The sequence below is a fragment of the Pelophylax lessonae genome, assembly GCF_965119305.1.
Source record: "Pelophylax lessonae genome assembly, chromosome: 5".
Taxonomy (NCBI): domain Eukaryota; kingdom Metazoa; phylum Chordata; class Amphibia; order Anura; family Ranidae; genus Pelophylax; species Pelophylax lessonae.
Window position 1 is genome coordinate 450,817,492 of NC_138772.1, and position 15,697 is coordinate 450,833,188.

The window sequence follows — 15,697 nt, forward strand, 5'->3', positions numbered from 1 at the left end:
CAGGTGTTACTGAAGCTTTCTGAATACTTTGAAAAGCCAGTTCATGAACAAACTTACAATTCAGAATGTGTTCACTTTACTTCCAATGTTTTCATCATGCCAATAGCGTTTGTCAGGTGCTGGCAACATCAATTACAAACACCTCATTCGAGCTGGTGATAGAGCACCCCAAATGCACGCAAAACTTGTCTTAAAGTGGTTGTAAAGCCTCAAGGTTTTTCACCTTCTGTGCTGTAGCTCCCCCATTTTTCTTACCTGAGCCTGATCCGATCCAGCAATGTGCACGAGTGCAGTGGCTCCAGCCGATGTCTCCCTCCTCATTGAACAGATTGATAGCAGCAGGAGCCATCAGCTCCTGCTGCTGTCAATCTATTCCAGTGACTTGGGAGCAGGGGGCAGGGCTGAGTCCTGCTGTCAGTGTCAATGGACGCAACAGCAGGACTCAGGAGCGTGCCCGCCTGGGTCCCCTATGGGAAAGGGACTTTCCGTGGGGGCACCTGATAAAGAGGAGGAGCCTGGAGTGCTGAAGTTCTGATCACTTCCGAAAGTGCTTTACAAATGTCTCCTAAATGCATGTAGATAAACACATTGTAACCCTCTCTAAAGAAGACATATGGATCCTCTTCGTCCAACACATTTTCAGGAGTATTGGATGCCCAATCCTCCCCCATTTTTCTTACCTGAGCCTGATCCAATCCAGCAATGTGCACGAGTGCAGTGGCTCCAGCCGATGTCTCTCTCCTCATTGAACAGATTGATAGCAGCAGGAGCCATCAGCTCCTGCTGCTGTCAATCAATTCCAGTGACTTGGGAGTAGGGGGCAGGGCTGAGTCCTGCTGTCAGTGTCAATGGACGCAACAGCAGGACTCAGGAGCGAGCCCACCCGGGTCCCCTATGGGAAAGGGACTTTCCGTGGGGGCACCTGATAAAGAGGAGGAGCCTGGAGTGCTGAAGTCCTGATCACTTCCGAAAGTGCTTTACAAATGTCTCCTAAATGCATGTAGATAAACACATCGTAACACTCTCTAAAGAAGACATATGGATCCTCTTCGTCCAACACATTTTCAGGAGTATTGGATGCCCAATCCCCTGCCTAATGCTGCGGTTCTTTCCACCGGCCCCTACGTCACTACAAGACACAGTAGCGATGTAGGGGACAACCGAAGAAACCACAACATTGGGCTGTGGCCTAGACATCCAACACTCCTAGAAATCTGTTGGATGAAAAGGATTTTCAAGCACCATAGCTCCTAAAAAGAGCAAAGATTAGTGGCACAGGGGCCAAACCAGTTAGTTTATTATGTCTTCTTTACAGGGGAAGCTTTTGTTTTACTTTAGAATTTTGTGCATAAAAACAAAAATATCAGTAACAGCATAAACTATAACTATTAATTACAAAGAGCCCTTAGCTTTTCACATCCGTGAAAAATATAACAGTAGTTTTTGATGACTAAAATAATTAAAATGTAACAGGTGAGAAATTGCAAATGAGGGCTAGTTTTCAAAGTCCTAAATGCTACAAAAAGGTATATGACCCTGAATTTAGGACACATCCATCATTTCATTTAAACAGTTTAAAAAAAAAAAAAAACACAAAAAGAGATGATAAACATTTTTATTGGATCAGGTAAACCATAAGTTCAACATATTGAGAATTTGTAAATTCAACATTTCAGGTTTAGGATTATAAATAAAGGAACCTTAAAGGAAAAAGACCTTTTTCCACAGCAAGAAATTTAGACAACATTCCATTGGTATGTATGTTGGCAGACTGCTTGCTGTCCAAAAACGTAGTGTACAGTATAACAACCAATTATAAATAGCCTTTTTATGTAAAATACAGCTGTGCACATCTTTAAAAAAATACCAACATTTTCTGTTTTAGCTTTGTTTTTTTTTATAAAAGCCTATAAATCATACATATAAATTTAACCAACATACTTATTTTATTTATAAACATCTTTATAAGAGGAATCTTACCCATTATGTCCAAAAAAAAAAAAAAAAGGGAAACATTTTTAAGAAACAGTATTTCAGTAAGAAATGTATAGACTTCCATCAAAAGAGGCATCTGGGCAATGGAGGAGGCAAATATATTGTCAAATATATATATATATTTACACATATAAGATTTTAAATAAATTAGTGTTTTATTACTCTAGCTAAACCTATATTGCAAAATATTTTAATAAATATACTTTAGTGTTTTATTATTATAGTCTGATCAAACCCAGGGATAATTAAAATAAAAGTTTGTAAAATAACACTGCTCCCATCCTCCTTATTTTAAATTAATTCACACCATGCGTAAAATGATACTTCAAAGGATAGCTAATACAAGTATTACTAAGCGCTTGCATTAAGCCATGCAGACTACTAAAAATTGTTACAGATAAACCCAAAACATCAAACACAGGGGAAATTGATGGTGCAGCTCAATCAATTTTTTTCTACATCCAAGCCCTTTTTAAAGAATAACACCACACTTTTTTTTTTTTTACCATATAAAAATAAATAAAAAGAACATTTTAAAAACAAAAAACTCTTAATATAAGCTAGTAAACAGACATGCCTTGCCATATAAAATTATATGCGTTGTGTAAAAATTACACATTAAAAACCAGCATGTCATATGTATTTAATATCAATTTAAGACACTATGCAGGACACACCTAACAGTTAAAGCAAAAATAATGGGACTTGTAACATGCTTACTTTTTGTGAACATAGAAGGTAAATACCCTGCTTTCCAATTGCCCCCCTTTTTGGCAAGACATTTCTGAATATGGGAGCCAGAATTTGGAAGAGATCAATGTAGTTTTGGGAAAATATGGTTACATTTGGAGATTAAAGGTTCCATTAGTTGTAATATTTTAATAAATTTTAATATTTAAAACACTATTGCCAATACAGCCTTGTTTCTGTTAAAAAGTTCTAGTAATAAATTTAGTGCCATGAATATACATATACTGTATGTATAAGCGATGTCTACTTTCTTGACATTACATGCTGTCACTGGGGCAGGACATGAGAGGACATCCCCTATGGGCACATAAAAGCCAGGCAGAAGTTTTAACTCCTCAACATTCTATAGAAAACAAAAGCACCTTTTGGCTGGTGCTGAGATTTAAGGTTGATATTCTCTCCTTTTTTCTTTTTAAATAAAAAAATACTGATTGAGGGCTTTCTAATGCAAACTACACTAGTCTGCTTTTGCTATAATTAGTTCTTTCAACAATCAAGAGAGCTATCAATGTTATTTTTGTTACAAGTCGTTCTCTGATTGGATGAGATAAGGAGGCAGGCCGGTGACATCACAAATGCTACATTCTCCAAACAGAAAACACCTTGTATTAATTGAAAAAAAATACAAGGCATTCTGTGAGTGGCGGTAGTGCTGAGCGAGCGACCCCTATGATCACTGTACGGAGGGGAAGCTAGTCAGGACATGGAAGATTATGGTAATCACTGTAGTAGCAGTGACTCTCTCTTTGAATAGCTGGCAGCTGTGTCTGGGCTCGGTCTTTTCTATCAGTGTCATTCAAACTGTTCCAGAACATGGAAGTCAGCAGAGGGGACCAGAAGAGGCAGAGGGCTGTAAAATTATATGGAAAGTTTCAGAATGAAGATGGGGCGGTGTCTCCAGTACTGGCTGTATCTCCTCTATGTAACGCCCATAAATTGGGCTTCAGCCTGAGTTGGAGCTACAGTACAGCACTGACAGAAAAGTAATGTGGTTTTATAATGAAATATTTGAAATGGACCAAATGCAAAGTACACCGGGTCCCCCTGGGGATTTGCCAAACTTTTGCAAATTCTGGCTATACTTCTTCTTTAGGAGCCTCTGTCAGGATTTTACTACCATCTGCATCTTGTTGAAGAGGTTTCCTTCCCTTCCTGTCATGTCACTGGGAAACCACTCCATAGAAAAAAAAAACTCATAAAACACTGGTGCTAAGCTTTACCCATTTATCCAAATGTGAAAAAATAAAAATAGAGTACAGATATTTGCTATAAATGATGCCCTTTAATTTGTGCAAATTGTGCCTAGAATAATAACACTGCTACCTTTGTCAGTAGCAAACACAACTAAGTGCAATTTTTCAATCTCCCCCACACATTCGAAAAGTAGCCATTTATTAAATCATTTTCTTTGGGGTCTACTGAGGATTAATACACGTGAAAGCAGTTCTGTATATATTTTGTGAATAAAAAATGGCCAGATTCCAGGTAAGCAGTTTTGTTTAGTCAATCTTTAAAAATGAATGGGTGTTTGTTAAATGAGCTGCACTAAAATACACCAAAACTATCCCTGTGTATATCAACTACCACACAAATCATGTATTCAACATGTAATGCAACCAAAATAAAATCCTACCTAATAAATAGATTACCTTGCAGGGATGAACAAATAAGGACGCAGTCTCAGAACCACATCATTAGTCAGAATGGAAATGTTGCTATATAAATAATATTTTCCTGAAATATATTTATAATAGCAGTATAAGTTAGATATTAAGTGTCTATGGTTCCTGGTATTTGTCCAGCCCTTATGCACACATCCATATGTACATAAAAACAAAACATTAACCAACACAAGCAAAAATACAGTGTGAAGATGTGTTCTCGTGTACTCCAAGAAATTAAATTCAATCACAAAAATTCAAATCATAAGCTGATAAACTGTAAAGTATATGCAAGGAAATGGAGGGATCCATTTTGTAGCCTCAAACAATTCTGAGCATTTTGCTTTAGATTCAGCATTGATAACACCAAAACACACACAGCCTAATTTCTCAGTGTTTTTGAAAGAAGTGTTTGTAATGTGAACGGTGATATTTTTCCTTTCTCTTTTATATCTGCAATGGAACTTTTTCATTGATCTTGATTGGTTGTTATTGTAATGCAGTGTTCCATCCAGATGTCCTGATACATAAGGGTTATACTACCTTAAAGTGACCCTCACTACTCTGGCCTTCATCGCACCTGGTGACAAGACCAAGTGCTTCCGAGTATGGTGGAGCATACAATCGCCTGTCATGCGACTTGGGTCTAGCAGGTCAATCCTTTGGTCTGAGCACTGTCATATGGCCAGGGGGTCTGACTTCTCCACTCCCCTTAGCATCCTATGCCAGCCAACATCTTGGATTTCAGTGTCGACTACAGCAGAGGCAGGAGCTGGGAGAGGGCACCGGAGAGGCAAGAAGAGGAGGTCTCTCAAACACACTGGCACTTTGCCCTGAAAGGGCAAGGTGGCAGTCTCTCTTTAAAAGCTACTAGTTTTTGATACATAGGGATGACAGTCATTGGGCGGAAGAAATAGTAACCATTTAGGTAAGGGAATAAGGTTATAATGTTGTGTAAAGAAACAGAAACACGATAGGTTGCACTATTTGAAATGCTGCTCCAGCCAACAAAACATTTCATGTGACGCACCTGCACATTTTAAAGAGAAATTATACATAGGTTGCAAATTCATTTTCAAACATATCTGTAGGTATTTATATTAAGGTTTCAGAATCATGGAGTGAAATAAGTAAATCTAAATCAAAGAGGAACTTCACCTAGTATTTTAAAAAATACACGTCAGCAGCCACAAATACTGAAGCTGGTGACTTTGAAAAATAGGTATCAACCAGCCCATGGAATCCAGCGTTGGCCTACCACAGCCAATTCTTCTCATCACTGCTGGATCCCCGCCACTGTCATCTTGGATTTGGGAACTAGCTAGGACTTCCTGAGGAATCCCAGCTGGCTCCCCGCTGTGCATGGGTTGGATCACGCTGCCAAGGGAGGGAGGTTCTGCAGCTTCCTGGGAGGTGTCCCAGTGGGCTGCGAGCAGGGAGGGGTGGCAAGGTGATGCCATCTTTATTTATAACAAGTTTGAAGAAGTAGGACCAGGTATCGTCAAAAAAAAAATGTACTCATCCCCCCTCAAGCTGCACTTCAGGTTAGGCTGGAGGTAAGGAGAGAATGAGACTTACTTAACTTTTTATGTGAAATTCCACTTTAAGGACAATATAATAGTATCATTTTAAAAGACAACTGTTTTTGGAAATACTGCCAGCTGTCCATTTCATTAAGCATTAAAATTACAGCTAAGCTAAATAGGACAAGAAGGAAATTATGTGTATGTATTACAGTTTGCAACTCACTTTTCCTGCAAATATAGGTACTTTAATCTATATCTTTTTTGCATCATGGAATCTGAACCTTTGTACTTGGTTAAACCTGCAATGGTCACAGAAATCTAGTCCTTTTTTGAATGCTTTCACATGTGCATTGGCTGTAAGAAGTATGAGGATCTAACAAACAATATTAAAACTAGTATGCTATAATTGGTATATGACTAGTCTGGATTGGTATAGGACTAGTCTGGGTGAAATGTTGCACACTTCTTTAATATTTAAAGTGTTACTAAACCCAGGACCCTGCATTCACTATATCTTGCCTCCCACAGCACACAGAGCATGAAAATGCATTTATTTTAGTAAATATAAACTGCTAAATACCTTTTCTCATCAGCAGTATATAGCAGTCTTGTGACTTCAGTGCCTGGTAAAAGCTTGTAGGAGGAGTTTTCACACTGCACCAGCTGTCCTATGAGGTTGCAGGACCCCTGACCCTCTTTCTGGATAGTGCTGATTGGCCCTGTGCTAATTCCATGCACTCTTCCAAGAAAAAAAAAAAAAAAAACTCTCTAGCACTACACACCAAACTGAGCATGTGCAGACTGACTCCACTAACTCTGCCTTATCTGGACATGTTTTGGGGACAATGCAAGAAGAGGAGGATCTGTGCATACAGGATCAAACAGACATTTTACACAGAGGATTAACCTCTTAGGTTCCACAGTGAGTATAACAAGCATGCTTTACTGCATATACAGTCTGATTTTACTGTTGTTGGTTTAGTAACACTTTAATGAAAAACTGGCTGTATGTTTCTGGATAAATAATTCAGCTAAACGATTCAATTAACAAAATGGATTCCTTCAATATTCAAAAATCTGTTCAGTTATGCAAACCTGCCACAGTTATGGGCATTGCAAACTGAGCATTTAATTGAAAAACGTATTTTGCACACAATTAGCGGACCCAGAAATACAGGTTGATGAAACAAGTATTTATAAAGGATGTTTCACTGGCTCTACCCTATCTATGGTTGAATTTTTCTGTAACAGTAGAGTTTAGGTCTGTACCTCCATGTATGTCTTCCTATTGCTTATACTAGTGATGAGCGGCTTTACTGATCAATAGGTAGGCTTGGGTAGGATAAAGTACAACTATTACTGGAAAAAAAAAACCTACTCTTCGTTGTGACATTATCTATCCTATTGTGTTTGAATATTCCAGGCTTGTGACAGGTTTATTTTAACTTCAGAAAAGAAGATAACATTCCTTTTTAAATGTTAACTAGTTACAGACTGTTGGTTCCCACATATAACTCTGTGTGAATTTTTCTGTAAACCATGTAATAAAAACTAAAACAATCATGGTTATCCATAAAGGTCTACTAGAACAGAGAAATCAGCCTCCAAGCACAAGCAAATGAAACACTATCTTCCAAAATGCTGCAGGAGATGGTAAAAGCAGCAGGTAATAGAATAAGACTGGTGAGTGATGCTGCTAACTATTTCTTCGGAGATAGAAGCAAACTTTGGAACTGCATCCACAGCAACTGAATCCTCTGAGCACATTCTGCTGGCACTGGCTCTTCTATCTCCACTCTATAAACGTCAGGACAGTAAAATAGTAAGGCAGCTGTTAGCTTCCGTCAACAAAAAGTGCTGCTCTGTACATTTCCAGTTCAATCACACACTGCTGGGACAGGTACAGCGGCCATCTTCACTGACTAGGCTGTTTCAGCAGATTTGTGTCTTCAAACATGGCGTCTGACCTTCTCGTTCTATAGCGCCCAAGAATCACTACCCAGAGATCAGAGAGGCCCACAGGCTTAGACATGTATATTTTTTATTTTAAGTTTCAACTGTCTCTCTTCCCAAGCTGAAACCCAAGCCTTCTCATTCCTGTCTCCATATTTGAAAAGTGCCATAAAAACGGCTTATGACACAAACAACAGGAACTGTGCGCGAACATCTCCGGTTGTCCGAATGTTACTGCAAAGATAAAAGGAAGGGTAAGGAAATTTCAGAAAATGTAAACCTTCATTAACAACCTGTATGTACAGCATCTCACAAAAGTGAGTACACCTGTAAATATTTTGTTACATCTTTTTATGTGACAACACTGAAGAAATGACACTTTGCTACAATGTAAAGTAGTGAGTGTACAGCTTGTATAACAGTGTAAATTTGCTGTCCCCTCAAAATAACTCAACACACAGCCATTAATGTCTAAACCGCTGGTAACAAAAGTGAGTACACCCCTAAGTGAAAATGTCCAAATTGGGCCCAAAGTGTCAATATTTTGTGTTGCCACCATGATTTTCCAGCACTGCCTTAAACCCTATTGGGCATGGAGTTCACCAGGGCTTCACAAGCTGCCAATGGAGTCATTTTCCACTCCTGCATGAGGACATCAGGAAGCTGGTGGATGTTAGTGACCTTACGCTCCTCCACCTTCCATTTAAGAATGCCCCACAGATGCTCAATAGGGTTTAGGTTTGGAGACATGCCTGACCAGTCCATCACCTTTACCCTCAGCTTCTTTAGCAAGGCAGTGGTCGCCTTGGAGGTGTGTTTGGGGTCATTATGTTGGAATAGTGCCCTGCGGCCCAGTCTCTGAAGAGAGGGGATCATTCTCTGCTTCAGTATGTCACAGTACATGTTGGCATTCATGGTTTCCTCAATGAACTGAAGCTCCCCAGTGCCGGCAGCACTCATGCAGCCCCAAACCATGACACTCCCACCACCATGCTTGGCTGTAGGCAAGACACACTTGTCTTTGTACTCCTCATCTGGCTGCCGTCACACACGCTCGACACCATCTAAACCAAATAAGTTTACCTTGGTCTCATCAGACCACAGGACATGCCGTCTTGTCTTCAGCAAACTGTTTGCGGGCTTTATTGTGCATCATCTTTAGAAGAGGCTTCCTTCTGGGACGACAGCTACGCAGACCAATTTGATGCAGTGTGTGGCGTATGGTCTGAGCACTGACAGGCTGACCCCCCCACCCCTTCAGCCTCTGCAGCAATGCTGGCAGCACTCATACGTCTATTTCCCAAAGACAACCTCTGGATATGACGCTAAGCATGTGCACTCAACTTCTTTGGTCGACCATGGTGAGGCCTGTTCTGAGTGGAACCTGTCCTGTTAAACTGCCGTATAGTCTTGAGCACCGTGCTGCAGCTCAGTTTCAGGGTATTGGAAATCTTCTTATAGCCTAGGCCATCTTTATGTAGAGCAACAATTCTTTTTTTCAGATCCTCAGAGAGTTCTTTGCCATGAGGCGCCTTGTTGATCTTCTAGAGACCAGTATGAGAGAGTGAGAGCGATAACACCAAATTTAACACACCTGCTCCCCATGCACACCCGAGACCTTGTAACACTAAAGAGTCACATGACACCGGGGAGGGAAAATGGCTAATTGGGCCAATTTTGGACATTTTCAATTAGGGGTGTACTCACTTTTGTTGCCAGTGGTTTAGACATTAATGGCTGTGTGTTGAGTTATTTTGAGGGGACAGCAAATTTACATGGTTATACAAGCTGTACACTCACTACTTTACATTGTAGCAAAGTGTAATTTCTTCAGTGTTGTCACATGAAAAGATATAATAAAATATTTACAAAAATGTGAGGGGTGTACTCACTTTTGTGAGATACTGTATAACTGACACAGAAAAGTTATGAAAACAAGAAATATGGAACCAAAAGTTTGTGGACACCTGACTGTTACAACTATTGGCGCTTTTCCACTGCATGGAACCGAACGGTTCGGCTTGCTTTTGTGCTTTTCCACTGCTGGTACCGCATGGTATGGTGTAGGAACGGTTCAGTACGGTACGGTACGGCGGCGCTTTTCCACTGCATGAAACCAAACGGTACGGCTCTCAAAAACAGTACCACCTCGATTGTGGTTCCAAGAGGTACCATACCCGGTACCATATCCCACAATCCTTTGCATGCAGTCACTACTAGCCACTGATTGGTCAGAGAATCCCACCCACCCCGTTGTTATCCCACCGACTTAACTTTAGTACTACTTTAGTGGAAAAGCAAACCATACCGTACCGTACCAAACTGTTCCAACACCGTACCATGCGGTACCAGCAGTGGAAAAGCAAACCGGGCCAAGCAGGGCCAAGCAGGGCCGAGTAGAGCCGAGCCGGTACTTGCAGTGGAAAAGTGCCATATATGAACTTTTTGGATATCCTATTCTAAAACCAATGCAATAAGATACAATTAGCCTCTTTTGTCACTATAGCAGCCTCCACTTCTCTGGGAAGGCTTTCCACAAAACTTTTTAGCATGTCTTCAGGAGTTTTTGCCCATTCAGCCAAAGACTATTTGTTAGGACAGGTACTACTTATGCTGGACAAGAGGCCTGGCTCACAATCAGCATTCCAATATATTCTAAAGGTGTAACATATGGTTTGTAAACCACTTGACTTTCTCCATACCATATTCATCAAATCATGTCTTTATGAACTTAGGTTTCTGCCCTTAAACTAAAAAAAAAACTGAAGGGTCGTCCACATACTTTTGACCATATAGTGCATCTACAGTGAACTGAACATGCAATACATTTTCTTTAAAACACTTTGAAGACATGTGAAAACACAAAGTAAATGTTTTGTAAAGGATGAAACCAAACATTGCAACCTTTACTTACCTAAAATAAGGTTGTGAAAGTGTTTGTGATATGGAATATCCTCCCTAAATATACACAAAAGTGTATGTGTAGGAATTATACACAAATATTAATAAGCAGGAAAGCAGAGCAGTGTAGGACTTTTCAGGTGCTAACAACCTCAGGAATGTAATGAAATTGTCTAAAGTATTAAAACGACATATCTTATATTTCATACAAAATGTTTTAAAACCACTTAAAATGCAATAGGAGTTATTGTGTCACCAGTTCATGCATGAAGAAAAATACTCTAATCATCAAAGCAAAACACCTTAAATATCCCACCCACCATACAGACATCCCAATATTCAAACATCAACGTTAATCAGTGGAGGTGACTGTGTTGAGAAAGGTAATTTGAAATAAACTGGTGATTTCAATAACTCTATTTTTCATTTTAAATAGTTTTAAGACAATCTGAGTGAAATTAAAGATATGAAGTTAAATACTTTAGTCAATTGTGTTTAATTCCTGAGGTTGTGAGCACCTGAAAAGTTCTACACAGTTCCGCTTTTCTGCTTACTAATTAATCTTTGAGATGTGGTGGTTTTGATACTCTAGATCAATTTAGAAGGATTATATACAAATATTATAACAATGTATAGTCCAGAAAATATGTTTAAAAAGGTACCATTTCCCATTATCCAAAAAAAAAAAAAAAACTCAGTTTGATCAATCTCCTTAATATATTTGCCCATCTCCCAATCCAAAAACAAGACAATAAAGTGTCAACAATAAAGTGTAAAAGTTCAAAACTCATAGGTTACACTACAATTTAAACAATCAAAACTAAATGAACAATATTTATATGACAATAAAATCTAAACGGATATAATGATATTTCTGTACATACCATCAATTTAATTTTTTGGAGTTCATTGAGGGACACAGGAATTTAGGTATACTGCCATCTACAAAAGGAATTGGACAATGACAAAAAAAAAGTGACCAACTCGATATAACCCTTCCTATGCCGAGCATGCCTCAGTTTGGTGAAAAACCAGTAGTAAAAGCATTATCATAGACACGGAGGGGTGTCCCATAATGAGCTCCAAGAAATGGATTTTGCGTTAAAGTGGTTCTAAGCCCAATTTTAATGCACTCCCTGCATTAAGGTAAAACAAGTTTTTAAAGTTTTCTGTACTCCCCCTTCCCTGTGTGAAGGGGAAGAGAGAGGGGAAAGGGATCCAGCACTCTGCATGGCTGCATCTAACCTCCCATCTCTTCCTCTTCACACAGGGTCTTGGGCAGAAGCAGGAGACTTTGGCCTTCAGTGTCAGGCGCTTTGGTCTGTCCAAGGGCTGGCCCATTATGACAGGATGTTGAATTGCAGGGGTATGTAGTGGATCTGAATAAACAATTTAGATGACTCCTGGATTGAAAATTCTGAGTCTGGGACCGGAGAGTTTGAAGTTTCTCATGGTGAAGGAAAACTCTGACTTGTGCAGTGCCCAGGATGAGACACAGATTCTCCAATCCGAGAATCGGTTCCAGCACTGACATCACAAATCAGCGGTGGAATCTGGATAGCCAGTTACAGAGACCAGCAAAAGAGCTTGTAGAGAAATCGTGATTGAAGAAAAAAACAGCTAACAAGAAGCAGCGCAATGAAAAGGCATCCATCCCTCTACAACCTTAGCAACAAACTGAGGCATGCCAGGTGTAGGAGGGGTTATATTGAGTTAGTTGCTGTTTTTTGGTTTGCCATTGTCCAAAATCACCTGTAGGAGGCAGTATAACCTAGTTTCTAAATTCCTGGGTTCTCTAAGGAGGGTAGACCATCATAGCTTCATGCATACTGTCACTTCATCAGTTGTAAGTAGCAAGCAGGTCCATTTTGTGTAAGTGTATTTTTTAGGCATCAACAGAAACATTTGCCTTAATACAAGACATACACATTGTCTGGACTATACATTATAACAATAGTTTGTGTAAATAACTTTGTGCATATCTAAGGAGGGTATGCCAATTGATGTCTACGGGTACTGTTTTTAAGTGTTTTTAAGGGTTAGCGTTGTGTTGTATAGCTGTATAGCCTTGATTCAGATTTACCAAGACTTAATAAATGTATACATTTTCCAACAGTGCAGCCATTTTTATTTTAAGCGGAATTTGTAGCATTAGTATCTGTGTTTGGTTCCAGGGCAAAAATAGAGTAATGGTACAGCTCTTGTGAGGAACACATATAACATCCGTGATTTGAAAAGCTATTACTCTAGAACAGGATTGCAAACTTAACTGCTGATGTGCACCTAAAGCAGAGTTCCATCCAAAAGTGGAAGCTCCGCTTATCTGCCCCCCAAATCCCCCCCCCCGGAGCCACATTTTGAGGGGGTACCTGTTTTTGACAGGTACCCAACCCCCACTCCAGGAGACCTGGCTGTGGTGAGATGCAGCGAGGTCCCTTGGAAGTTCGGCCTCGCTCCTCCTTCCCCCGCTGCCGGCTATTCACAAAGCATAGCGCGCTCTGTGAATGCGCAGTAGGGAACCGGCTGTGCAGCAGCAAGGCTTTACTGACAGTTTTCCTTGTAGGCAATAGCGCAGGCAGCACCCGAGAGCTGATGGAAGCATCGGCTGGGGTGCCGACATTGATAGATTTCAGGACAGGTAAGTGTCCTAATATTAAAAGTTAGCAGCTACAGTATTTTTTTGTGGGGGGGGGGGGGGCTGGACCTCTTCTTTAAAGAGTTAGATAAATTAAAGGATCTATATAGCAGAGTGTAAATAAAGCTAGCATTACAACTCTCCTCTACACTGTACTAAGCTGCCTAACTTTATCCCTGATAGACCAAACCAATCTATTAGTCACTAAAGCCTATACACTGGTCGAATATCGGCCGGTTCAGAGAAAAAAACAACCAACATTTGGTCAGTGTGTACAGCAGCCTGTCCGACAGAAGCCAGCTTAACGTCTGGCTTCTGTGGAATGGACATACTGGACAACCAGCAGCTGATTGGCATCTGATCATCGCTGGCATCCAATGGCTGTGAGTGCTGACCAGTGTGTTCTGGCGGCAACAGGGAGATCGCTGTACTAACATTGCATAGTTAGGAAGGTGCAAACCAACCTTTTAGACAGGAGAAGGGCTATAGGAAAGCTTCTGATGTGAGCTGAATTGTGCTTAGCATGCAATTTGTGAAACTGTCAGCCAGCAGATCTGAACTAGGCTTTGAGGTAAATATCTTTATATTAAATAAATGGGAGAGCTCATTTTGTCACTGATAATATTTTGCAGGTTTATTTATGAATTTCACAAAATTTTTAGAAAAGGCCATTGGCTTTCTAATTTGTTTGCAAACCCGAGAGCCCTAGGAGGTTTCAAGCTATAGTTGCTCAGCATGGAAGATGCAGTTTTCACCTGTGAGGTCAGAGGTGCCCGTTGAGGGGGGACAAACTCTGAATTCAAAATTGAAAACCACAGCTTGCATATTAAACCTCTGGGTTCAGGGATTTGTTCAGGAACTCCAGGGTACTTAAAAGGCAAAACAATGTACAATATGGGGGAGATTTACTAAAACTGGAGAGCTCAGAATTTAATGCTGCTGTGCATGGTAGCCAATCAGTTTCTAACTTTGTTCAATTAAACTTTGACAAAAAAAAAAAAACTGGAAGCTGAATGGTTTCTATGCACAGTTGCACCAGATTTTTGCATTCTCCAGTTTTAGTAAATCCTCCCCCATGTGTGATGTGTAGTCACATCTTTGGGTTTGCACTTTAATTCTGACCAACTGAGGTATCTAACAGATTTACTAGACCAGTCCCCTTGATCAAGCACTTGGTGTAACAAATTGCCCCAAACTTTGGGACTCTGGCTGTGGGATCTCCCTAAAATAATGCCTTGCTCCTAACCTACCCATCTTGAATTGATGGTTGGTGTCTCCGTTTGTTTTGCATATTTTATAATATAAACTAAAATCCACCAGGTAAAGTGGAGTCCTTTAGAAGTCTAGCCTCTACTAAAAAATATAACACTGAGTGGACTGGTCTTTAACAGATCGAGATTCTCATAGGTGGCCAAGTTGCATAGTCCGCTGTGTTCAGAGGCAACTAAACACTTCCTCTGACCGCAGCAACACAATGTGCTATGGCCGTATACAAACTGGTCAATCAGCTGTGATCAGTATTTGTGCGATCAGAACTTTGCAGAAATGCAGACCATGGACACAAGCTGTCTAGGCTCTATTTGCATATAACTGCTCAGATTAGCGGTTACATATGAACAGTGGTGGGGCCAGCCATTGATTTGTACAGAGCACAAATCTGACAACCAATGCTGACAGCCACTGCTGTTCACATGCATTGTGTGCAGGTAGCGCTTAGAACTGCCAGCGGGAGTCTTCTAATTCTTGCTGACAGCTGCCCCTGTGGAGCCATGTGAATGTAGCCCTACACCTTTGGACTTTTTTTTAGTACAATAATGCATACATAATTTCTAATCAATCACAATTCAGCAGTCATTAGTGTGCTCAAACGAAACTGCTTAAAGAAGATCTCTTATTGGATACTGTACATTCTTTGCACTGACTTATAAACAGTATTCCACGCTAAGTAAAATAAATAGGACAACTGAAAAAAAAGGGATTACACATTTATTATTTAATATCTTACCTGTACCAGCAGCAATCAGGTAAGGAAATGGACGAAAAGTATAGCTAACCCAACATTTAAAAGCATCACCAAGGCAATCATGATTGAATTAGGTCTCTGAAAAAAGTAATATAGCAGTATTAGTTATTAGAATACCATTCTGGGCCATCACTTAAGAATGAAAGCAATCACTACTGAAAAAAAAAATGAGAGCTCAAAGTTGAATTTATTTATAGGTATTTTAAGATGATTGTAAAGGAATAAAAGAAAAAGCAGATCCATGCTGTTGTGT

The 15,697-nt window shown here is 40.0% G+C and overlaps 1 protein-coding gene across 1 annotated transcript in view; it reads right to left on the reverse strand.

The window, feature by feature from the left end:
- Positions 1–7,150: 7,150 nt before the first annotated feature.
- The window catches only part of JPH1 (junctophilin 1), a 176,203-nt gene continuing 167,656 nt past the window's right edge, over positions 7,151–15,697 (reverse strand). Inside the window, exons 5-6 of the mRNA XM_082259762.1 lie at positions 15,427–15,522; positions 7,151–8,119 (exon numbers count right to left, since the gene is read on the reverse strand). Of these exons, the coding sequence (XP_082115888.1) occupies positions 15,442–15,522 (81 nt within the window). The 3' untranslated portion in view covers positions 7,151–8,119; positions 15,427–15,441. The remainder of the gene's footprint in view (positions 8,120–15,426; positions 15,523–15,697) is intronic.